Source organism: Protobothrops mucrosquamatus, unplaced genomic scaffold (assembly GCF_001527695.2).
Source record: "Protobothrops mucrosquamatus isolate PMUCROS unplaced genomic scaffold, P.Mucros_1.0 scaffold2004, whole genome shotgun sequence".
Classification (NCBI taxonomy): Eukaryota; Metazoa; Chordata; class Lepidosauria; order Squamata; family Viperidae; genus Protobothrops; species Protobothrops mucrosquamatus.
The window spans coordinates 294,705-319,114 of record NW_015388118.1 but is presented as its reverse complement, the minus strand read 5'-3'; the positions used below and the strand labels follow the sequence as shown (position 1 = coordinate 319,114).

The following is a 24,410-nucleotide window of genomic DNA, read 5'->3' as shown; positions in this document are numbered from 1 at the left end:
TTCCAAAAAGATTTTAAGGCCAGCGGGTGAGGGAAGAAGACGAATTCATGGAAAGATTGGGTGGAGGGTGCCGTCCCGTCACCAAGGCAATAACTGATCTAGGTTTAATCCTTGGGGAGAGAGAGTAGAGAAAGCGTTAAGTGCCTTATTGCTGCGCGTTTACATTTCACAAGAAGGCTGAACAGAGAGAGAGAGAGAGAGAGAAAGAGAGAAAAGACAATATTAAGACATGCTGAAAAGACGGACTGGCGAATCATTCCCATCTCCCAGTGGGATTATTTCTCCCCTCCCCGCGGAGTGCCAACCAGCTCTTCCCCCACCAAGCCCAACGTTGGAGTTCCTCTCATTCGCACTTTCAAGATGGCCGCGCGCCCGCGCCACCCTCCACGCGCAAGCTTCCAAACACGGGAGCCTTAGCTTTGAGCTTTGCCTAAGCAACTGCGGAGGAAGGAAAGCGCCTCACCCACGCCTTGCAGATGCTTCAGCGCTGCCGCCGCAGACTCGGAACAGCGGGACGAGTGAGGAGGAGGAGGCGCCATCACCACCGAGCCAGACCGCGCGGGCGGTTACTATGACAACCGGAGGCGACTGGCTTGCGCGTGCCTCGCCAGACCCGCTGGATGTTGCTGTTCCAAAGCCGCCGAGAAAAATGACAGGGGCGGATTTAAAAAAAATGCTCTTTTGTCTTTTTATTTTTCTACTCCTCTCCCTTCATTTGGAACCGAAAAACTGCAATAGGCTCGGGGGGCGGGGGGGTTGCAACACTGGAGAGGGCCTTTTAGTAAATATTATGAAAGGATAGTGGATTTCTTATGATTCGGTAACCTATCAGTTATATGCATGTTTTCTTGCGTTTAAATAATTACTTATATCAGAGTTTACTTAAATAATAATAATATACAAGTAAAGGCATTTTTGTTTCCAGATGGTTGCTGAAACTGCAGTCTTGTTTATGTGATTTCCTATGTCTGTAGTTAATCTAGGAATGAGCTATAAAATGATAACATGGGCATTGCACAGAACTGTGAATGCATTTTTAGCTGATACTTTTTAGAAATGCAACCAAATCCATTATACTTAGTATAAAATCTTTTTAAAAATGAAAATTACTTCAGTAGTTCATCTAGGCACCTTAATTTGAGAAATGTATTCAAAAGAGGCTCTTAAGGATAAATAAATTTAACATGATTAACAGGGTCTTTAGGTAGAGTGCCCAAAGCCATACATGTATATGCATACACACACATAAAATATAAATTATTAAAAGACACAGTAAAATAATAGCTAAAACTTCTTTATGGACCAAAAGCTTGCTGAAACAACACAGCTTTGGCTAGTTTATGGAATGGCCGGAGGATATGGTATTTTGGTACTCTAAGGCAGGGGTGTCATGCCAAAACTGCGCCCACCACATTGCCGGCAATGGAAAAAAAGTTGTGATACGTCATGACACATCACGTGACATTGCGAGTTTGATACTCCTGCTCTAGGGAGAGAAGGAATGGGGCTGGTGCTGAGATGGCTTATTATCCCTGGGTGGGGATAGCAAAAAGATCAAGAAGCTGTCTGCAGTCATGTGATGGAAGTCCTGTTCCTTTGCATGCAACACATATTAAAAGGAGTGGGCTCCAGTTGTGCAGGCACAGCTACCATCTTGGCTTTTTCACTTCTCTCTGGATATTCCTGCAGCTCATGTACTTCCAGTGGAGGGAGAACTCACAATAGATTTTTGTATTAGACACAGACAACATGACATCTTCAGGACTCTTCTGTACCACCTGCTAACTAGAGACTGCTGATGCTTCAAGAAACAACCTGGAGGACATGAACACTTGTTATTGCCTTCAGCTGACTTTCAGCCTACTGTGGATGTAGCTTGTGCATACGTCTTCCTGTTTTGTTTCTGCAGTGATGCTCCCTCATACTGATTGGTACAAGTTTAGTGCAGTCTGCGGTGAATAGCATGGAGGTAAGTTTGCTAGTGGTGGGTTGTCCTGTTTCTGTTGGCCATCTGAAGACAAGGTAGATACACCCACAACTCTGGTTCCAGATTGATTTGGGGGAGCTGTTTGCCTATTGGCAGGAGGAGGATCAGGGCTTTCCCCACTGTACCAAATTGTCATCTCTCCCACATGTCAACCCATAGAGGAAAGGTTATGGAGAGAAAGAAGAATGGGGAGATCTTTTGGGCGCCAGTTCTAGCACCAGGAAAATCCCGTTCCCCCCACCAAAAGGAGAGAACCTAAGGGATAAGAAAAGAAGTTAATAACCAGTAAAGAAATGATATCCTTATCCTTATTCTCTGCGCACATTGTTGCCAGGGAGAAGGAGAAACTGGGAGAGAAGCAGCTTTTATGCCAGGAGCTGTCCCCAAACAAAACATCCCTGCCACCTCTCTCCTTCTTTCCTCTACCCCATAGTCTGGGTACAAACAGAAATCTGCTTCATTACTGAAGCAGAACAAGGATGGAAGAATCTTATTTAACATTTTTTTGAGAAGACATACTTCTTGGTCAGTTCCTGAACTAGATGACAGCATTTAACTGCTGCTGTGCATAATAGGTACAAGAAACAAACACTGCAATCTATCCTCGTTTTATTACTGAAGCCAACTGCTTGGAAAACTAATAGAAACTATTTTGCAGGAGTCATCTTTGATGAAAAATATGTTTGTACTGATTGCAATGATAGTATATTTTTTCATAAATTTTAACCGTGTTGTCAAAACTCTTGTGTGTTATCTAGAGCAGGGGTCCCCCACCCTGGGCCGTGGACCGGTACTAGTCTATGGTCTGTTAGGTATTGGGCCACGCAAGTGGCAGCGAGCGAACAAAGCTTCATCTGTGCATCTGCAGGATCTAGGTTGCATACAAAAGTACCACCATCCCGTCTGTAAAAACATTGTCTTCCACGAAACTGGTCCCTGGTGCCAGAAAGATTGAGGACCAGTAATCTAGAGCATGGGCTGAAAGTTAAACCATGTAACATTACACAGTTGAAGAAACTTGGGGAAAATATTTACAGTATTCAATGGATTTATATCCTTTCCCCCCAAAACTCCAAGTTAAAGCCCCAGTTTCTTCAGGTAATATGTGGAAAAAGTGAGCCTTAAACCTACTTCCAGTCAGTGTAAACATTACACTGAATTAGACAAACCTTGGTTTGTAAGGCAATTTTTCATGTTCCTGTTTTACAAGATGGGATCTTTTTCATGCTAAACATATGAAATTGTCCAATTTATTAAAAAGACATTCCAAAAATATTTAATACATTCTTGAGATTGTAATTCTATGTTTCTCTGATAGTACATAACACTGAATCACAAAACACCAATGTGATAAAAATGGGCGGGTCTATTGTACTGGCATGTATGTCTGTAAATCATATTTGACATAGCCATCTCCAGATCCAGTAATGAACTGGCTTCCTTGGCAGTTGGAATCAATAAAACTAGATTTCTGAAAGATATTACCTAGTCCCCGTGCTGCTCAGAAAATGTTACCTGTTAAAGACAGATTCTTCAGCAGAATCTATTGCTATTGACAATTTTGTGATAGGCAGAAAGCAGTACAATATATAAATTCATAGTATTTATGTGATAATGACTGTGAGCAAAATGGCAAGAAGACCTTCCTTTTAACATTTAGTAACATTTATTTCTGCATTCAGTATCAAGTACATAAGTGCAAATATTTAAGAATCCATAATTAAATCCTACAGAGAACGTCATACAAATTTGTGATACGTATTACAAGCTGGAAGTCTTAATTTTCCCATACATGTAATCAGACCACTGATCCTTGAAGAGCAAAAAAAAAGAAAAAAGAAACCCAAAAAAGAAAACAAAACAAAAGGTACTGGGTGTGTAGGTTTTATTTTCAATTTCTTAAGAGAGTTATACAAAATGAATTATGCCATTTAAGTACGGATTACTCCTTGGCTTGTTTTTTAATTAGATGAGCCAAAAGAGAAACAATGACACCTGAAGACTCAGTCTATGATTCTAAATAGTCAAAGATAAAGCCAACCAGCAAACCCAGTGGACATAGAAGCAAAACTGCATCAGTGCACTAAGCAGGAAAGCCCTAGCCACATGTAACATTCAGAGTTATTTAAGCGATGCCGATAGAAGAAATGATAGTAGAAGCACTAGATAATAAAAAATTGAAAGTTCAATAGTAACTTTAGATTCTCACCATCATGCACTTAAGAAGCAACACAAGAACCACACCTAGAACACTTTTCTCTTTACTATACTTTAGTGCTTGACACACATGATTGCAAATAGTCTAAGAGTACAGAAACAGCAGGAGAAGTGTGGGGGAGAGAAGCTGCTTCATTATTTCACATCTCTGAGATCATGGCGTTCGAAAGAAAGAAGAGTGAAGACAAATATAACACGTTCAGAGCAATGGTGTCAGTCATTCCAGCAGCACCCTCACTAGATGGTATCCAAACATCCCTTTTTTCCCCCCAGGATGGAACTGGAAAAGAAAAAAACAGTTCTGCAAATTTGAAGCAGAAGCCGGCTGTGCACAGTGCTGATTGGCTGCTTTCTCATGATGTCACTCAAATGTTTTCTTCTCAATCCCTAAAATAACTTTACATTTTCAAAGAAGTAGTATGTTGTGTGGATATATAGGTAGATAAGAAGAAATGAATAAAAAATCATGAACATTTATGCAATGCTCTCATTATTTTTTGGATAGCTGGGCAGCCAGCCTCAAGAATAGGGCAAAAGAGACTAAAGGCAGGTGGCTGAGCCCATTTTCGTGGCATTGATGCCTGTCATTTCGGTTGTGAATTTCAGAGGAAGCCAGGCTCAACCTAGGGTTGAGGGGCATGCTGCAACACTGTGAGTTTTTCCATTTTACATCTGCCTTCACCCAGAGAGAGAAAGAGAGAGAGCAAGCAAGAAAAAGAGAGATGGATAATAAATTATAAGTAAAAAGAACAGGGCTGTTTTCATCCCAGACTCTCTTATCATTCACTCCTGTAGTTGATAGATTCTTGCTGCTACTTTTATTCAGCCTTCCTCTTAGCGCCTGGGATTTTTGCTTGAATTCTGGAGGTTGAAAAATAGGAATACAAAAACAAAAATGAAAATTAGACACTCAGTATACCTGTTTCACTACATAATTAATTTTCTCTGCTTGAAACTAATCATCTGGTAGAATTCCTTTCACTCAGAAACATTCATTATGAGCTACAGTTGTCACACATGGAAAGAGCTTCTTTTCTATTTAAAACATGGACAGTTTCACAATCTCTGAGGAACCTTTTCTGAATTATTGCATTGCATACCCCTAAAAGAAAGTACATCAACAGATGAAACTTAGAGGAATAATTCTTTTCCAGGGCAGTAGGAAACATTTTGCTGTAGATGTCAAAGGAATTTTTAAGGAGGTGTTATCCCTAATAGTTGCAAGAGGGTGAATCACAAAAGATTTTGGGAGAAATTTGGGGCATTAAAAATAATGGAGTGATCTGGAACAATGCAGGAGGGATATGATCATCCATAGAGCTATAGTTATCGCTCCTTCAATAGCCAATTTAATGTAATACTGTCATTATGTCCTAAACCAGGACAGAATACATTTTAAATCTGAAAAAAGTACTGTACACATTCCTCAAACTACAAACTGGAGCCAGATTCAAAATTGACTTCAGATTAAAATACAGATATTTTAATACCTAACCTCAACTGAGCTAAGAGAGAAGTCACTATCCAAAGCTTTCTTTATATTAGATGTCTACCTGGGGGGTGGGGGGGGTAACTTTCTTGGTGCTAAGTAGTTGCTGTCCTAAGTAACTGAAGAACGCTGATTTATGTGTCCCTAATACTAAGTATATAGAAATCTAGCAAGAGTATTCTATTCATCCTGGTATTAAATAACTTGACTATTTTACTCACTTTGCCACAACGGTATTTATGTGGGTCCTCACAAGCCCCAAGTATTGATCAATCTGTGCCTGAAAAAGAAAGAAAACAGAAATCAATGGGGAATCAATTATATTGATATATGCATTTTTACATTTTATAGAGGTGATTTTTACTAAGCTCTTGTTGAAAGAAAAGTCTTCATCAGGGTCCAGTCCAAGCCGGTAATAAACAACATGGAGATTGCTTTAGAAAGAAGACTGTAGTTTATTGAAGCGGAGAGCCAAACAGAAAGATGGCTCTGGAAAAACTGACCACATGTAATAGGGAGTGGTGGGCTTTTATACCTTCTTAAGCTTTTGTTTAGAGTTGTTCCTGTGGCCTGAACTTTGACCTGAGTCTGAGTGTGCCTTTCTGGTATTCTGATGGTGGTGGGTTAATCCTATTATGTCCCAAAGGTCATATCCTGCTTCCCTAGGGCTGTGGCTGATGACTGTTGGATTTTTGGTGTGAGGGATTGTTGATTCTAGGGATCTTTCTTTCTAATCCCAGCTTCCTGACTCCAATCTTTCTGACAAGATTATCACATCTGCATTTCTGCAGACCCGGTTTCTGTTTGGGACAGAGAGACTTGGGGGAGGGGTTTGGTTTCTGCCTTTAAAATACTTTGGGGAAATATATTCTGCCTTTTTAATATTTCCCAAAATATTTCTTTCTCTGGATTCTTCCCACACTCTGTTTGTCTGCCATATTCCCCAACAGTTAACATTTGCAGCAACCCTTATGAAAATATTGTTGCAATCAATCAAAATAGGAAAAATACACTCACTATCAAGTAGAAATTATTTTCCAACCCTATGGATTATATTATCATTAATTAATTATTAATTATGCAGCAGGGATAAACCCAAACCAGCTAGCAGGTAATAAATGAAAGCAAAAAAACCCAAAAACTGGTATCTGAAGCCACAATCTTGTAATCATTTACTTAAGAGAAAACAGACTGAATTCAAAATTGACATTTAAAAGGGCAACATACAGAATCTATTGGGAGAAGATTTCAGTCTTCCAAATAGTCTTATTATAGTAGCTATTGTTGAACGAAGGAATTTCAAGGAGAGAACCAGTTTCAAACTACCGATATATAAATTATCTGGAAGTTCAGTTCTGTCATAGATGAACCAAAATGAACTAGCAGAATTTTATCCCATTACCCATCCACATGCCAGGATGTTTCTGCTATTAATTCATCACTTTGTGAATGGTAGTTGAGATTGTTTTACATGCATTAAGTGTTAAGATTACCATACTTTCTAGCTTCATATTTAATTTCTCTCTTATTCCAAGAATATAAGAGACATGCAGACTTTTTTTTCCAACAATGAAGTGTGTACATACAAATACAAACCAACAACCTAAGACATCATTTTGTATATTTTAAGTGGACTTTAGTCCACAAAAGTGGATACAAAACAAAAGAAAAACCTGGAAACATTTGAAATGACACAAAACTTTATTTCTGCTATAGTAGATTAACATGATCTTTCCTGGAATCAGCACCATCTCTCAGGTGTGTATTGGTGGCAAAAAAAAAACAAACCCCACCCCAAGATGGCAATTTTAGCAATGCAATCAAAGCCCCACTACTGGGGTTATGCATGTTAATGTCTAATGCATGTATAACTGACAGGGCTTTTATGGCCACCATCTTGTGTTTGTTGTCATCTTTTACACTTTTCTCCTTGTAATCTCAAACAGATTTTACAACAGTTCAAACCACACAAGAACTTGAATAACCAGTGCATGTACAAAGATATCAGTGGGACAAATATGTGTATTAAAAATTGATGATGATGATGATGATGATGATTACTACTAACCGTGCCCCTAGCTCCTTATTCATCCATCTATATGTACTACTTATCAAAATGAAATCCATAAATTAAACTTTTTTACATACCTGATACTTGTCATATACCACAGGTAGAGTAAACATTGAAACCACAGCTAGACAGAGGAGAAAAAAAGTCTTAAGCATATTTGCAAGTATAGCACACACTTGTGCTCACCATTCAAAGGCATAACAAGGTTGAAGAATAATTGCTATTCCATTCTACATTTGAATGATTACAAGACATAGAGAGGGAAAGGAAAGACCTGGTACAGTTAGAATCTGATGCTTATCTCTATTAATTAATGAACCATGAATCAATGTATTAATGCCACCAATGCTAATCAATGCATTCACCAGGGCTGATCAGTGTGTAATACTATGATATAATAATGTGAAGCTTGATACCATGACTTTATGGAAATTCACGACATAAAGCTGAATAATGTAGCATGTGAGACTTAAAGCAAGCCAAAAGGCCAGAAATGTTTGTTTTGGAAGATTTTAGTGTGTGCAACACATGGGAAAAAATGGGACACAAAGCAACAGATGGCCTTCTGTTGGTCTATATGAGGAAATGATATACTGAGAGGTATGAGAAAATTCCCAGGATGGGACCACCCTAGCTTTGATGGATTGGCCAACTTTCATTGGAAGGTATAAAAATGTATGGAAACTGAAGTGGTTTGAAGCCATCACAAGCAATGAGCTATTGTGCATGGTAATGGGATACTTCAGTTCTTCTGGGACTGAACTTAGCCTCACTATCTAGCTTTTGAATTGGATAATGTATTCACAGAATACAGGAGTGATGGAGCTTTTCATAAAGGAAGTAAACAATGAAAGTTTATTTCTAGATAAACCTATTCCCAGAGGTTCTAAAGTCTAGATAAGAAAAAAAAAAGTATAGCACAAGTGGTGGCATAACACTTCTTTTAGTGTGACAGTATGAACCAAGAGGCCATGATCTAGACATATCTCAGATTTTGAATGAGATTACATTTCAGTTTAATGTCTTGGCTGTTTTTATAATCATTTCCAAAGTAGAAATGTCACCACAAGAAGTCTTTGTATGAGAGAGAACCGTGGTGGCACAGTGGTTAAAATGCAGTATTGCCAGCAGTTCGATTCTCATCGGCTCAAGGTTGACTCAGCCTTCCATCCTTCCGAAGTCAGTAAAATGAGGATCCAGATTGTTGGGGACAATATCCTCTGTAAACCGCTTAGAGAGGGCTGTAAAGCACTGTGAAGCGGTATATAAATCTAAGTGCTATTGCTATTGCTTCTATCAGCTTGGGTTATTTATTCGTCTAACTCAGTAATGTTAGTTCAGAATATATGACTATAATCTTTTCCCTTGGCCTTTATAACTGCAGTTTTTAGGGAAAAGACATAGAATCTTCTGTAAGTGAAACTAAGTGCTGTGATGGATTGTCTAACGAAAAAGAAGAGGAGCAAAAAGAACCATCAGTTCCGAAGAGGGGGAAGCATGAAAAAGGGAACAACTTCCCCTTAAATATGGTAGGTATAAACTGACCTGGAGAATTGTTTTGATAGACTTTCAAGATTCTACTATCCTATCTTTAGCAATTAAGATATTTCTAGAAATCTAAGTGGTTATTGTTTCCTGAATTCACAGGGTTTGACAAGTCCCTTGCTTGCTACATTCTTGTAAAAAAAATAATAGTATATTTGGACATCCTAAACTGTAATTAATATTGATGTAATACCTCTTTTTTAATGAACAGGTCTAAGTTACCTAAACATTATTCATAATCTTCAATCAATACTGAACAAATAATCATTGTTATTAAAACAATGTAATGAATGAAGATGTACAACTTAATAAAAAATTATACAGAGCAAGTACAGAGGATGTGATAACATGATAATTACTATTGTAATTGTACTATTAAAATTATTTTATTAAGCGAACCTGAGAAGTTGAGAGTAGGGGAACTGGGGGGAAATAAGAGACTGGAAACATAATGTAAGAATAAAATCTAAGTCTCCTGAATTAAAACTTCTAACATAATTATGAGCATATCAGCCACAAAAATAATCAGAAGTGTTAAATAACAAATATGTACTTTCTAAAGAAATTACTGGAAAAAAAACAATTGACAAAAAGAGAGGGACATATTTCACTGAAACCACTCAATCTATTTTAACCACAAAATTATTGTGATACAAATTAAAAGAAATGATTAATTTTACCCATTATCAGGAGAGTTAGGCCATTGAAGAGAGCTCCAACGTAAGTCAACAACCACATTAGTACTGCAAACTGAATTGGAAATAATACAGTAATTACATTTCCCACAACCACACCAGACTACCAACATAACAGTAATGGATATTGGAAATCTTAGAGGTAATGCTTCAGTTTGCCCATTATTATTTCATTAAATACATTTAATTACATTTCTGAGATGAGCATTCTGGTGTAATCAAAGCTTTGTGGCCAGTAGTTAATAAGCTATACATCTAAATCTTGTCTTGAATTTGTAGAGGAAAAGAGGAAGGAAGGAAGGAAGGAAGGAAGGAAGGAAGGAAGGAAGGAAGGAAGGAAGGAAGGAAGGAAGGAAGGAGTTTCCTATTTTTCTGAATCCTTAGAGCTGTACCTTTCTCCCATATTTTTGCAAGTGAAGGAAGAAATAAAAGTATAATGTTATCAAGTAAATTGGCATTTCTGGGTTATTGCACGGAGATATGTGTGTGGGGCGGGGGGGGAGGGAAATACCTTATCTTGAGCATGGTATCTGAAAAATAATATGGCCGTTAATAGGGGTAGAGTTAGGGTTAGGTTGCTTTTAAATGTTAACGTTCATCCAATTCTAAAAATTGATTATTTTGATACTCTACTACTATGCCTAAAATTTTAAGTTTCCACTTAAAAATACCCCAAACTTTATTCCTCTTAATTGAGAACTTGTGTTCTCTAGTGGGTGTGGACTAAGACTGGGGAGAAGTAAATCCACTCTCAGTCATAGAAAGCTGCAAAGTTATTGTGGAGATAAAATGGAAGGAAAAGAGTCCCCTAAAAACTGCCTTGCGCTCCCGTAAAAAAAGTGGAATGCTGCTCATTCGTGTTCATTTTATTCATGCATAAATAAAATGAACATGAATGAAAAATGATATGAACCCTGGGCTCTCAAATGCTAGTGTGTTGAGCCAGATTTTCAGTGTTCAATAAGAAAGAGTTGGGGCCTTTTTTAACTTCAAACTTCAAACAAACGTGCTAAGTGACAGAGATTATAGAACTGAGGGGGGTTTTTTAAAGCACATTATGGCATATTCTGAGAGCTAACAAGAAACAGTGTAGGATAAAACAGCTTCAATTCAAGCTGATTGCAATAAGAACTTGTTATAATTACAAACTAATCTGATCTTTTTTTAAGCATCAGTCTGATCACCATGATACCTCATGACATTGAATTCTACTTATTAATTATATATTGATTTTCTTAAAAGAAATATTTTATTTACTTCTCCAGCACTAGCCATAAAGTTATCCTTTGAAAACTTTAAAGGAATCAATATGGGCACTCAGGGAATGTAACTCTTCAATCATGAATCTGAAGTTCTCCCTTCTTTAAATTCTTGTTTTGTGGGTCACCTACCTTTAAGGAATCTACCAGATCCTGGACCAGAAAAAGCCGCCTAAGCTCTTTGACTGTGCTGTTCACATAGGATTGGAGGCAGTCTGTGTATTTTTGAATCTGTTCCTGGGAGAGAGACATTTCCATTTCCAAGTAGTTTCTGTTGAAAAAGAAAAAAAACAAACCTCTGATTGCACTAGCTGAATTCTTCTCTCTTATACAGAATCTTTGGGTTGCAGACTAAAACATGCCAAGTACAGGGAAAGACAGCCTCTTTGATCATATTTCATTTATTTATTTAAATTCATTACTGTCTTACTTTTAGACCATATATACTGTTTAGAGATGATAGCTTTCAACTGGACAAAGAACTAAAGAGAAAAAAAACCTGTTAATTTCAGGGGCAAGAGCAATGGAAATGGACCCAGAAAAGCCTGGGTAAATAGAAATATTACTAGCCCTTCACAGGGTATCTGGTTCCTTATCCATACTGTCAGCAAATATTATATATGCGATTGTTGTCCATATGAAGTTAAGAAATGTTTGAAGAAGGAAGGAAGTTTTCTCATGAATGATACTGGGCTGCTTTTCCTCCTTATTTGGATGAAAGCAGTCAAATCTAATGTTTAGATTTGGGTTGTCTGTAAAAGTCTATAAATAAGGCAGGAGAACCTAATAGTCTGGAGCCTCTTTCCTTTTGACTTGACTGATCCCACCCAAGCAAGCTCAACAGTTGGCCAGTTAAACCTTAAACATACATAGATGGATATTTAGCCCAAAGGTTAATGTGAAATACTAGTGATTGCTAATTGAACTGGCAAACAATTCAGTTGGACTCAGTCAATTCAAGGATGGAACTGGGTAATGATCAAAGTGGGAATTTATTTCTCACTTTATTTCTCTAAAAATACTTTTAACTTTTTACTAATTGTTGCACTTAGAAACAACCAGAGAGCACTCACTTGAATGGGTGTCCTTCATCAGTTTTTTGCACAGCCTGTAGCACTGATTTGTAGATTCTGAAGCTGATGGTGGCCGAGAGAGCTGCTAATGCCAAGTAAGCAATTACACTGACAACACTGAACTGGGTTAGGGAGAACAATAACAGCAGGATGCTTCCAAACATGATCCCAGTTTGCTTGATGTCACGCCAGTATAAGAGATCAATAGCTGGAGGATGAAAAGAAAACAATTAATTTTCCAGAGATGGCAGAGATTGCCATCACAAATTCATGCATATTGAACATTAGGGCAAGGTTGCAGCCTCATTAAACGATTATAGGAGTATAAAGAATGCCCAGCAGTTCAATCCTATGCAGAGTTAGAGTGCCTACATATGCTGAAATTAATTTGTATTATTTTATTGGAAAGATAACCAAGATTTTAATATCTTTTTCTGCTTTCTTCTTCGGATATGCTTTAATGCTTAACATTATAAAGAAAAGTGTAAATTCTGCTTGCTTAGAGCATGTATCCCCATGCATATTGGCAAACTATTTCTGTGCTTTCAAACAATAATCATTCGGGAACACAAAGACCTAAAGGGATTTAGCTCAAATATGCTATTTACTTGCTTTGTTGCAGAAATTAGCACACTTTCCAAAAACAAAGAGCTATGCTACTAAGTTCAGATTGTTTAATTAACAAATTAAATATCCAGAAAAAATAATAGGGAAGCAATAAAGAAAGAGAAACAAATTTAACCATTAACTTCAGAACACATTTTCAGGGAAGTTTATACAGGAGACTCTTGGCTGCTTATGTATATGAGGAAATCAAATTACCATGAAATTGTCAAACTTGTAGAAGATGGAAAATGAATTGTCTACATGAATAAAGGAGGAGACCCTAGTACACTAACTACAATATATAGAGTAGAAATGTTCTTCAACTTAACTGGACAGAGCACACTGAAAGTGGGACTATTGAATAAAAAAAACAGTCAGAGTCTATGTCCGAATACAGTATCTGTAGACATCTGTGTCCATGGATATGTCCTTTAATTCCTGTTCCCGCCTCTCCCAATGATTTTTATTTGTATATTGTGATTAGCTATTTTATTAAGGAGGCACTATGTTCTCAAAAGACCACTAACCAATTAATGAATTTGTGGATTTCATATTAGATTACGCTATTATTATCAGAACATGGTTTGTGAATTCCTTGGAATTCACATAACTTCATAAAACTTTTACAAATACTACGCATAATTTGCACCAGTATGATGAGGTGTTAGATTTCTATTGAAATCATATCCATTATTTCTTGATACACATTTTATGCAAATTATTATCTTGTTTTTGTGATATATATCCTTGTTTAAATAATTATGTTAACAGGAAACCTGATGAACTATCTACCTGTCACAGTTCAACTACTGATTACACATGGCAGTAAATTAAATTTACAAAAGTGGGTCAGGATGATTTACTGTGGTTAAAAGCTATTTGAATTACAAAAAAATGAACCCAAAAGTAATATATCAATTCTGCTCATCCTGACATTTATCATCCCAGCCATTTCTTGAAACTAAGACTATGGGTGCCTATTTTAATCAGCTGGAGCCATAAATTGGTTATCTGAAATCTAACTATACTTTGAGATGTTCACGAATGATTCGACTATCTTTCTTTCTTTCTCTTCAAAGTACCTCATGACCATAATCAAAAAGAATGACAACAAAAGAGAATACAGCAGTTAACAACAGCAGCAAGAATAGATAACCTTCCCGTCAAAATGTACATCTAAGTGACCACCGTTCTCCATCTAAGCATGGCACAAACAGGTCCTGTGAACAACTTTTTTCTGTCATGTTTTAGTAATGTTGCCTTCACTCTGTCCTAAGCTCATGAGGGGACATCATCAAGCTATCCATAGTTGCTCTGATACATAAGAATTTTCCCCTCTTAATGAAGTAATTTTTTTTACCCATTAATTTGGAGAGAAGTCAGATGACCAGCAATGAGATGAAATAAGCAACAAAGACAGGCTAATGGGCAATGGAGTATGATAGTTGTATAGTTTTCTACCTATTCAAGAACAATAGGTTTTTCAGTTAGTGCCTAAAGGCATTAAAAAAGAAGAAATTAGTGTGTCCCTGAGAAGGCCTTGTCCAGTATACTGAGTGATCATGCCAAAGATTACTTCAAGACACAGAGACCTGCAACAAAATACATGGGATTATGTGCGTTAATTTACTTATTTAGCAAAGCACATGGGATTGTGTGCATTTATTTATTATTTATTAAGCTGCCACCCATCTTGCCTAGATCTATTTATTGATGTACTACATTTTTATACTATCCATATAATCAGATTTGAGGTATAGTGTGCAAAAACATAAAAATAACTCATAAAATATAATAAAACCAATCTACATCTAACATAAATTAATCCCTCCAATAATGTAGGAAGACATGAAAGAAGAAAAACTGGTAGCCAATTACCATTCCAGTTCCAAAGCCTCCTGAAATAAAATTGTTTCTACAGGAGTGTAAAATATCAGAAATGGGGGCACCAAGAACAAGGTATTACAAACGGCTGAAGCAACCACAGAAAAGCATTTCTCTCACCTCCCGCGGTGGTAAGAGCTTGAGTAAGTCCACTCTAGAAGGTCTGACAGTATGAGCAGAATCATTTTGGAGAAATATTCTGATATAAGCAAAGAAATGATCTAGCATATGTAAGAAGCTAAATGAGACATTAGAAATAGCTTGGAAATTATCAGAACTGCAAACAATTCTGAGAAAGCAGGAGACAAGGCATCTGAATGTCCCAAAGATGTTTTTCAAGGAGCAACTGGCTTTTTTTTTAAAGATGTTTTGCTTCTCATCCAAAAAGTTTCTTTAGTGAAACATCTTCAACCATGGGACAACCATGGCCTGATGACTGAGAATCTCCATAAACAAAACATTTGAATGATTATCTGCTGCTGAGACCCCTGACCCCTCTCTTCTATCTGTCTAGATTGAGTAGGGACCAAGAAGATTGCATGGTCTGGCCTGCACACTGGACCCCCTTGCCCATGCCATTTTTCTGGGTTGGGACAGGTACTTACTACTACAGGTAGTCCTCAACTTACAGCAGTTCATTTAGTGACCATTTGAAATTACAATGGCACTGAAAAAAATGACTTATGACCGTTTTTCACACTTACAATCATGGTCATGTGATCACAATACAGATGCTTGGCAACTGACTCATTTTTAGACAGTTCCAGTGTCCCAGGGTTACGTGATCACCTTTTGCGACCTTCTGACAAGCAAAGTCAATGGGGAAGCCAGAACAACTGTGTTCCTAACTTAACAACTGCAGTGATTCACTTAACAATTGTGGCAAGAAAGGTCGTAAAATGGGGCAAAACTCACTTAACAAATGTCTCACTTAACAACAGAAATGTTGGGTTCAAATGTGGTCATAAGTCAAGGACTACCTGTAGTAGGGACTGGCTGCTTAGCATGCCTAGAGAGAGTGAGTGAGGCAAGGGAGAGAGGATGTTATTTGAGAGTGTGAACAGGCATGATATTAGTGATGATCCAGTTGACAACATATATTTGGATTTTGAAAAGGCTTTTGACAAATCCTCCTACTCAAAATTTTGAGTAAGATTAGAAGTTATATTTTAAGAAGATAGAGTGTGATGGTCTATGGCAGGGGTGTCAAACTGCCGGCTCACGGCCTGGATGCGTCATGCAGAAGTTGCGCCCACCCAGCTCCAGTAAGGGGAAAAAAATTACGATATGCCATGACACATCATATGACACAGTAAGTTTGAGACCCCTGCTCTATGGGAATATCCTCAGGAGACAGGAAGAAGAGCTATAACCTAGACAACCATCATGCAAATGGTATCTCGGTCCTAAGAAGGAAAAGTAGGGTGGGAAGCATCTCAGAAGTGGCCCTTCCTATTTTTTTGGAAAGTAAAAGTAAAGGAGCAGAGAAATGCTTTTAGATTTTTAAGACTTTATTATTGTAAGTTTAAAATAAATGTAGTGTTGGTTACTCATGGTTTGTCCTTCTTGTCTTGTCTAGTCCAAAGAGCTGACATGGAGACAGATTGCAGTGGGTAAGGACAGAGAATCTGTTACAAATCTGTTACTAAAGCAATAAGGAAAAAAACAGTTTAAGTCCAGATCAAGCAGAAATTATGTGTATGTAGTTCAGAGAGACACCTCCTTAATTCACAAGGGTATAAAAAGGGGAGGAAACACATCACACTCAGACTTGCAAAATTCTCAATAAAAGTAGTTTTAACCTTCCTATGGAGCTGATTCTTGGTCTGGTATACTTGGTGGGACTGACATAGATGGTAGGAACCAGGAGTAAATGGACACTAAGATGTTACTTCTGGAAACATATATATTCTAACTATTTCTAACTAAGTAGTATACTAGAGAACTATAACCTCCATGACATTAACATTTCCGAATCATTTGTCCATATTATATCTTTTTTCAGATTTTGACGTGCTTGTTTATATATTTTTTTCAAAGTGATCAATCAATCAATAAAAAAAGCAAAAATAGAACATTTCTCGAGGGCCCCGATATATATACAATATTTTTGATGAATTAGTTTCATTTTTAAATCATAAGCATATTTCACATTTCAAATCTGAGTAGAAGTTTTCAAGATCTGGACCCTAAAATGTGTCAAGATCTCAAAGGTGGTACATATATGTTCTATGTTCTCCAAATGATTCAGGGAGTGTGTACGGCATGTTACCATCTAATTCTCCTATGTCCAACCCTTCTCCAATGTCCAACAAGTGGTATTGATTTATTTATTTTATTTATAGGCTTTTTTCTTCTTCTGAGAATTCAGGGCAATGTGCATGCAGTATCCTCCTCCTTCTCCTGTAACAATACTATGACATAAGCTTGGCTGTGCCAGAAGGAAGAATTTCAAATCATCCAGGGAGTTCTGTAGTCAACTGAGGGTTTAAAATCGGTCTTTCCTGATCCAAGTACAATACACAACACTACAGATAATATTTTGAAAACATCACTGCAAATGAGCTTGGCATATGGCTCTCATTAAAAGGAACCACCAGAGTTGTTAATTACCACTTTTGCTTATGTATCTTTACCAGAAATTTCAGACACAGCAAGAAAAGCTTATTCCAGATCTATAGCAGATTAATATTTGTTAACTACTGCATATAGAAGTGTTGTTGGAGCAGAAACGAGGGGCTTGTACAAAAGGTTTTAGAGGTCTTTTCCCCTTCTCTCTCACAATAAGCAACATTCAGATGTAACACCACATCAGAGTTTTGGAGAAAAGGACTGCCAAACCAGCAAGTCTAATTTCTGATATGTGAATTCATGAATCAGAAGAAATGTTCCTCTTCATGAGGCTTCTGTACAACATAGACAAGACTTTCTCTCTCTCCAGCCATGGAGATAAGGCTGAACTTATGATGCTGAGTTGATAGGAAACACCAACAAGCAAACTATTCTGAAAATTATCTGATAGATAGATAGATAGATAGATAGATAGATAGATAGATAGATAGGGAGGGAGGGAGGGAGGGAGGGAGTGATGGCAGGCAGACAATGGATATTTGTTTATAGTTAGCACAAACCGTAAGTATGGCTAAGCTAAAGAGCAGTAATTAATAACTGGTATTATTAATTAATTAATAATGTTGGCTCATCAGTAAGGTACAAATAGCTATTTATTATGTATGATGGAAGATGGGTATCATCAAGTTAAATTTGACTAATGGTGACTATATGGGCAGTTGCTTGCCATCAGAACCCATAATATTTTATTGTACATCCTGGTAGGCAAAGATTTCCAGGAAAGCAACATAGTATAACCATGTAAGATTGGAATCTACAAATGGCCAGTAAACAAGCACTGCCTTGCTGAGGAAACCACTGGACAGATATGCATGTTTTCTAGGAAAAGAATGCAAGAACTGAATTAAAACACCCTTGCCTAATCATGCGTCACTGAGCAATGTATTTGCTAATATTTTGAAGGGATGACACATTGATTCTACCTGTGGTCATTTTAAAATCAGTCTAGTAATGATGTCTGAACATCACATGAAGTCATTACTAAGTCTTTGTGCATTAGAACATCTTAGGTCATCTAGTAAGTGCTGTTTATATATTTGAAGAAGATACTAAAACAATTAGGCAATTACTATTGTGCTACCTCTACATTCTGATTTTCCTCCAAGATTTAAATTTTTTTAAAAAATAATCTATCATTATCTATTGCTACTAAAACCCTATTGTGTCTGTTTATAGCCTGAAAACCCTCCCTTCACCTTTCAATTAATTTTAACAGTATTTAATCAGTCTTGCCTCTTTCTATTTTTTTAACTTTTATATACAGTTTTTATATTTTAATATTTTATTGTACATTACCAAGAGTCCCTTTCTGAGGAAGATGGATGTTCAAATTGTGAAAAATAAACAATAAATAAACTTTCAGTTAGCCCAAACCATATATTATAATCCAACAGTTTTTAAATCAAAGTACCTCCAATCCGCTATATTAAAGAATGTGTACAAAATCTGGGATCTCTTATTACCATTGAATTGAAATTTCAAGGATCTTCAAACCAGTTGTATTTGCAAAGTTGTTGCTGCTGCAGCATCCACATGGTCAGGCACAGTGACATGATTATAATTTCTAATGCTTCTTGGCACTTCCCATGTGCAAAGTCAATGTGGAAGCCGGCAAGAAATTGGAAGTCAAAACCACTATAAAATCATGATCACAAAGAGACTGGTAATACATTTTTCTAACAAATTTTGTTAAAATTTAGTCAGCAAATATTAATCAGTTAGTTAGAAATGTTAATTGGGAAAGACGCTACCAGAGTTCTGATTTTTGGTTTTCAGAGGCTAACAGCTCTCCCCTTATAATGACTGAAAAGTCACATTATATGGAGAATTTGCATAAAATGTTGCTGAAATGGAAACCAGTGCTATATGAATGCAAGCCAAATTTCATATAAAAATAAAACACAGCATATACACTGTAAGCTAGACATTTGGAAATATCAATAAATGAGTTTTAATCATTTAAATTTGAATTGATTAGTCAATGGAAGATTAATTGCAGAAAACCAATTTTAATAGCTGTGATTGTAGACTAAGAATTAAGGTTTTTATCTACTGACATTATTTTGACTCCATTATATTGATGATATCAGACTGAGGGGAAAAACGAAACTTAAAGAGTTTTTTTTTAAAAAAAAAATATGATTGTTTTTATTTAATTTTAAATTTCTTATTTCCTTGGAACACTTTGAAATTATTTGGGGAATTACAAATGGAGTTTTTAAATCTGCTAACTACACGATTGGTTGTTTTCAATAGCCAATCCATCCATTAATAATTCCTTAATCTAGCCTTGTCAAACATGATACTGTTTGGGTATTTTCTGATTACAATCCACGTTGTCCCAAACCATTCAATAAAACAAACATAGAAGGAAAAACAGTACAGACATGTGTTATAACATATACTGACCCATAAATAGCCTAAAGATACTTAATTTGTGATGTAGCGATAGAGTATATCCTTATTGATTGCAGATAAAAATCTCTTCTCCATTTCGTTTCTATAGACCCTTAAAATTCTAAAACTTGCTTATAGTTTAAAACATCTTATAGATCTATATAGACAGATATAGATCTCTGATTTAAAAAAACAGTGTTTGGAAAAATGTTTTCATTTAAATCCAATTCTTGAATAGCCTAAATCAAATATTTTTGGATGATGCAACAACACATTCAGGTTATCATGCTGTCCATCAAACCTGAATGTAACCTGAGTTTCAACCATGATGTTATTGTATTTATTTCAATACTTTCAGTTGTAAGACTGTGGATTCCAAATCTCAAAGGCTGAGCAGTTTGGATGAAAACCTATCTTGAAATCTTGGTTTGCTTCATGTGTTTGTCTTTTGTTATATTCTTTGCTCCAAAGAATATTTGTTCAGTCATCTCTCTAGACACAATTCCAATTTCTCTTAATCCTGTATTTTAATATATTCTTCTATGTGATTTTCCACCAATATTGTATATTTATTTCTGTTGCCTTTACCTTCATTATTTATCTAATGAAGACTGTAAAAAATGTCTGTAATGTTTTTATCTAATCTAAGCAAATATAGATTTTCCTTTCACTGTGAGCTTAAAACATTCTGCTTTGTTAAATTTAGTATTTATCACTAGGTATTTTAACAAATTATAGCTCTATTTGAAAACCCAAACAGCTGTTTTGTTACATTTGTTTGTTCAACAAAAGGTACTAAAAGTTTATTCCAACTTAATTACTTTTAGTCACAGTATAGTCTGTAGAAATCTAGTCTATTTCGAGCAGTATTAGCTATTGTAAATAAATGGCATTATATTCACAACAGCAGATTGCCCAAGATTTTATTTAAAACAGCTAGCCCTATATAAATTCCTCTAGAAACCCACAGGGGTTACTTCTGAATGGATAACTATAATATTATACTATAAGTCAAGCTTACTGTAATTCAACAGTTTACTTAATAACTATGTATTTCCCTGTGGACAATCTAAGGAAAAGGTTAGTGAAGAGTATCTTATATGTAAAGGGAAAATATCAGTATGTAACATCACATGCATTCATATTTTTAAAAACATACCCCATTTATAAAAACAAATATTATACATTCATTTATAAACAGATTGTATTAATTCATATTCAGTAAAAAGCATTTTCTGGAAAAATTATTTTGTTGACTTGAGACATATTACTTAATAAATTTACTTTTTAAAACATGCAACATCCTACCTAGACTGAGAATTTGTTATAGAGCTACGGTAAGAACAACCCAATTTAACCAGATATGCGGAAATAATAGTCTAGTTAATAATGGGATATCTTTCCCCTGCTCTCTCTGTAGTTATGACATTTTAGTCAACACATACACAGAGGCCCTTATTTGTCACATGTAACCCAAATATAAATCTTATTCCGATAATAGGGAGACATTACAAACATTAGCTATTTGAACTGTATAGTTAAATGACAAGAAGGGCCTTCCCAAATAATACAATATCATAAAATAAAGTAAGATCTAAAAGCATTGGCAGACTGCAAATAAGATTACTGAGCAGGTCACACAGCATTTTTCTGTTATCAAAACAAAGGGAGGTTATCGGTAGCAATGAAGTCTGCATAAAAATGGCTGAAAAGCTGTATTAGGCAAAGAGAAGGTAGCCAGCCACACCCAATGGGAAGTGTTCAAAATAAATCTTGTATGACAAAAAGGGAGAGGTAGTATTGTTTGCTTCTGGTTTTTTCCCCTGTAAGTGATGAAGATCACAATATATTTTGATATGTTGGTTTTTTTCTCACATCTACAATAGCCTAAATGACTGGCAATAATGAAGGCAAAGGTACAGAACAAAAAAAGAAGGTAAGACAGTTAGACCTGTGACCTTCCAGCATCAAGTGGAGTTCTCACACTATTACAATGGTCTTTGGAGAACAACAAGCAAGGTTTTCAGAATGGGTGTGTCTCACTGCCCCCCAACGCAACACACTGAAGCTCACTCCAAAACTGACAACTACAGTACAGCCGACACCAGAAACAAAACCCCAGCCCCCATGGCTGCCTCCCAGCCACTCAGATGGGTGATCCCCTAAATTGCAGATGGGGGTACTTAGAGATCAACAATAGGCTGGCTGACAGAGTAACTGTCACCCAGAGACAGAAGCAATGTAGCATTTGTAAAAAGGACGTATGGGAGAAAGAAAGCAAAAGGATGCAAACAACATTATGGGGTTGGGTTTTCTCCTGTTTTGCGTTAAATGAAAAAAAACACGAGCCCAAATAAAAATATGCAGAAAAGGAACAGACTCCAGAAATGTTATAAAGATGATGATGATGATGATAATGATGGTGATGATGATGATGATGATACCAAAACTATACAGCCCTTCAGAGGTGTTTCTGCCATCCCCTTTGCAAATATTTCTATGCATGCAGAATTAGGAGTAGAAAAAAACTACCCTGGCCTCTCCAGTTGCTCCAGAGACAGTCCATCTTCGTAGAATCAGCACTGGCTTGCATCTTGCAAGCGGAAAAGAAAGAACGGCCGGGTCTGTAGCTTCTGCTTGGGTACTGTCCTTTTTCCCCACTTCACTCCAGCATTCCAAAACATAGAAAGGGTGACCGGGTCTCTCAAGCTGCTGCTTTTCAACCCCTTATACTGGCTATGGAGAGATGCTGTTAAGCAGAGCAGGCGAGGGTGGGGGAGGGCATATTGTAAGCGCTGCGGTCTCCACTGCAGCAAATCAGAAAAAGGATGCTGCGATTGCTCTGGGGACCCGTCTCTTTTGTCAAAGAGGGGGGAAAAGATGCAGCAGCTGTTTTGCAAACCAATAACGACGCCAACAACAATAGTAACAGTGCTGATTGAATGCTGTTGAGCTGTCAAAAGATGGAACTAATGCAGACAGCTAAAGAACAAAAACAAATGGGGTGTGGATGGAAAGGGGGAGGGTAGAAAGGAGAAGTGCAGTGGGGAGATGGGTGTGGCTTCCTCCGTGTTTATTCAACAGGGACTGTTTTTCTCTCAGAGATTTCTTGGCAAATTTAAGAAAGTTGCATTAATCAATGGTTATAATAAAATCAGGGTTTGGGAAGCACCTTTTCTGACCAACATTTTTTATTAAGAGGCATGAAATTATATGTTTTTATTAATTTGTTAGTTGGAAAAGATGCTACCAGCCTCTTTTTTTTTGGGGGGGGGGAAAGATAAATTTTAAAGATGGAGTGTTTCTGCGGTATTTATTTGTCAAAACTGCCAATTTCAACTATTGCTCTCCTGCTTATCTGTCTCCAACAATCCTGCTTTTCCTTTCTATCACATTTACAGAACACAAGACTGAATGGCAGGGTAGCAAATACAGAGCAAATTCAACATCAGATTTGGAACTATGCTAATCAATTTGTCCTAAAGTGTGACTTTGTTTTTATCACTTAAACTATACACCTGTTTACCTTTTCCTTTTCTTTCAACATAATCCATGAAAATATGTAAAACCAGCAAAACAAAGATAATGACATCATGCAACAGATTTTCATTTTACCGCTTCTAGAGTGAATAAAATAAGAGTGAATCTGGTCTAGATTCTTAAACCAGCATCACAGTACATAATAGCTAGGATTCACCATCTGGTTTGGAGATAAAATGGTCAATTGTCCATCATTAAAAAGGGACCAAATATGACAACTTTGCCGCTGCTTATTTATATACCAAAACTTGTAGTCCAACAGAAATTAGTCTGGCTTGCTTAAAATACCAAGAATTATAATAAAAGATCTATGTATAAATACAAATCTAAACCTCATCATGACAACTTAAATTTAAAACCATAATAACAAAGAGCCTGTACCTGATATTTCTAGCAGGCAACCATACTTTTAGTATTAATTGGCTTGCACTGTAAGTACAGCTAATGAACCCATTCCTAACTTAATTAGCCAAGCTTAGGTTGACATATGAACATGGGGTTCTGAATTTTACCCTCCCAGAAGTAGTCATTAAAAAGCCAAAAATAAACTATAGTTCTGTTCTCCCATTTCTTCCTAGAAGAAAAAGCCAGGATCTACAACTGTAATCCAGTAAGCATAGCTGACCAAGCCACGACCAGCTCATGTCTTGAATGCATTTGGGTCAATATAAAAGGGGGGGAAAATGACATTGCCATAGGTGTATACTACAGGCCACCCAACCAAACAGAGGAAATAGATGAACTTTTTGCTAGTCAGCTAACTAAGGTATGTAGGAAGCACATCACAATAGTAATGGGGGACTTTAACTACCCTGACATCAACTGGGACACAAAATCTGCACCAAGTGGAAGATCAAACCGGTTCCTGGCAAACCTAGCAGACAACTTTGTCTCCCAAAAAGTAGAGAAGGGAACTAGGGGATTAGCCATTTTGGATCTAATTCTCACTAACAGAGATGAAATGATAGAAGGTGTTGAAGCCATAGGAACCCTGGGAGGAAGTGATCATGCAATAT

At 36.8% G+C, this 24,410-nt stretch overlaps 1 protein-coding gene across 2 annotated transcripts in view; it reads right to left on the bottom strand.

The window, feature by feature from the left end:
* Positions 1–5,022: 5,022 nt before the first annotated feature.
* The window catches only part of RTN1 (reticulon 1), a 116,116-nt gene continuing 96,728 nt past the window's right edge, over positions 5,023–24,410 (bottom strand). Inside the window, exons 1-7 of one of the 2 annotated variants that reach the window (XM_015823823.1) lie at positions 22,387–22,453; positions 12,337–12,544; positions 11,396–11,534; positions 9,990–10,059; positions 7,842–7,888; positions 5,915–5,973; positions 5,023–5,065 (exon numbers count right to left, since the gene is read on the bottom strand). In XM_015823823.1, coding sequence (XP_015679309.1) covers positions 5,023–5,065; positions 5,915–5,973; positions 7,842–7,888; positions 9,990–10,059; positions 11,396–11,534; positions 12,337–12,544; positions 22,387–22,447 — 627 coding nt within the window. In that variant the 5' untranslated portion in view covers positions 22,448–22,453. Of the gene's footprint in view, positions 5,066–5,914; positions 5,974–7,841; positions 7,889–9,989; positions 10,060–11,395; positions 11,535–12,336; positions 12,545–22,386; positions 22,454–24,410 lie in introns of those variants that run through there. The other variant, XM_015823822.1, reaches the window with a different exon arrangement.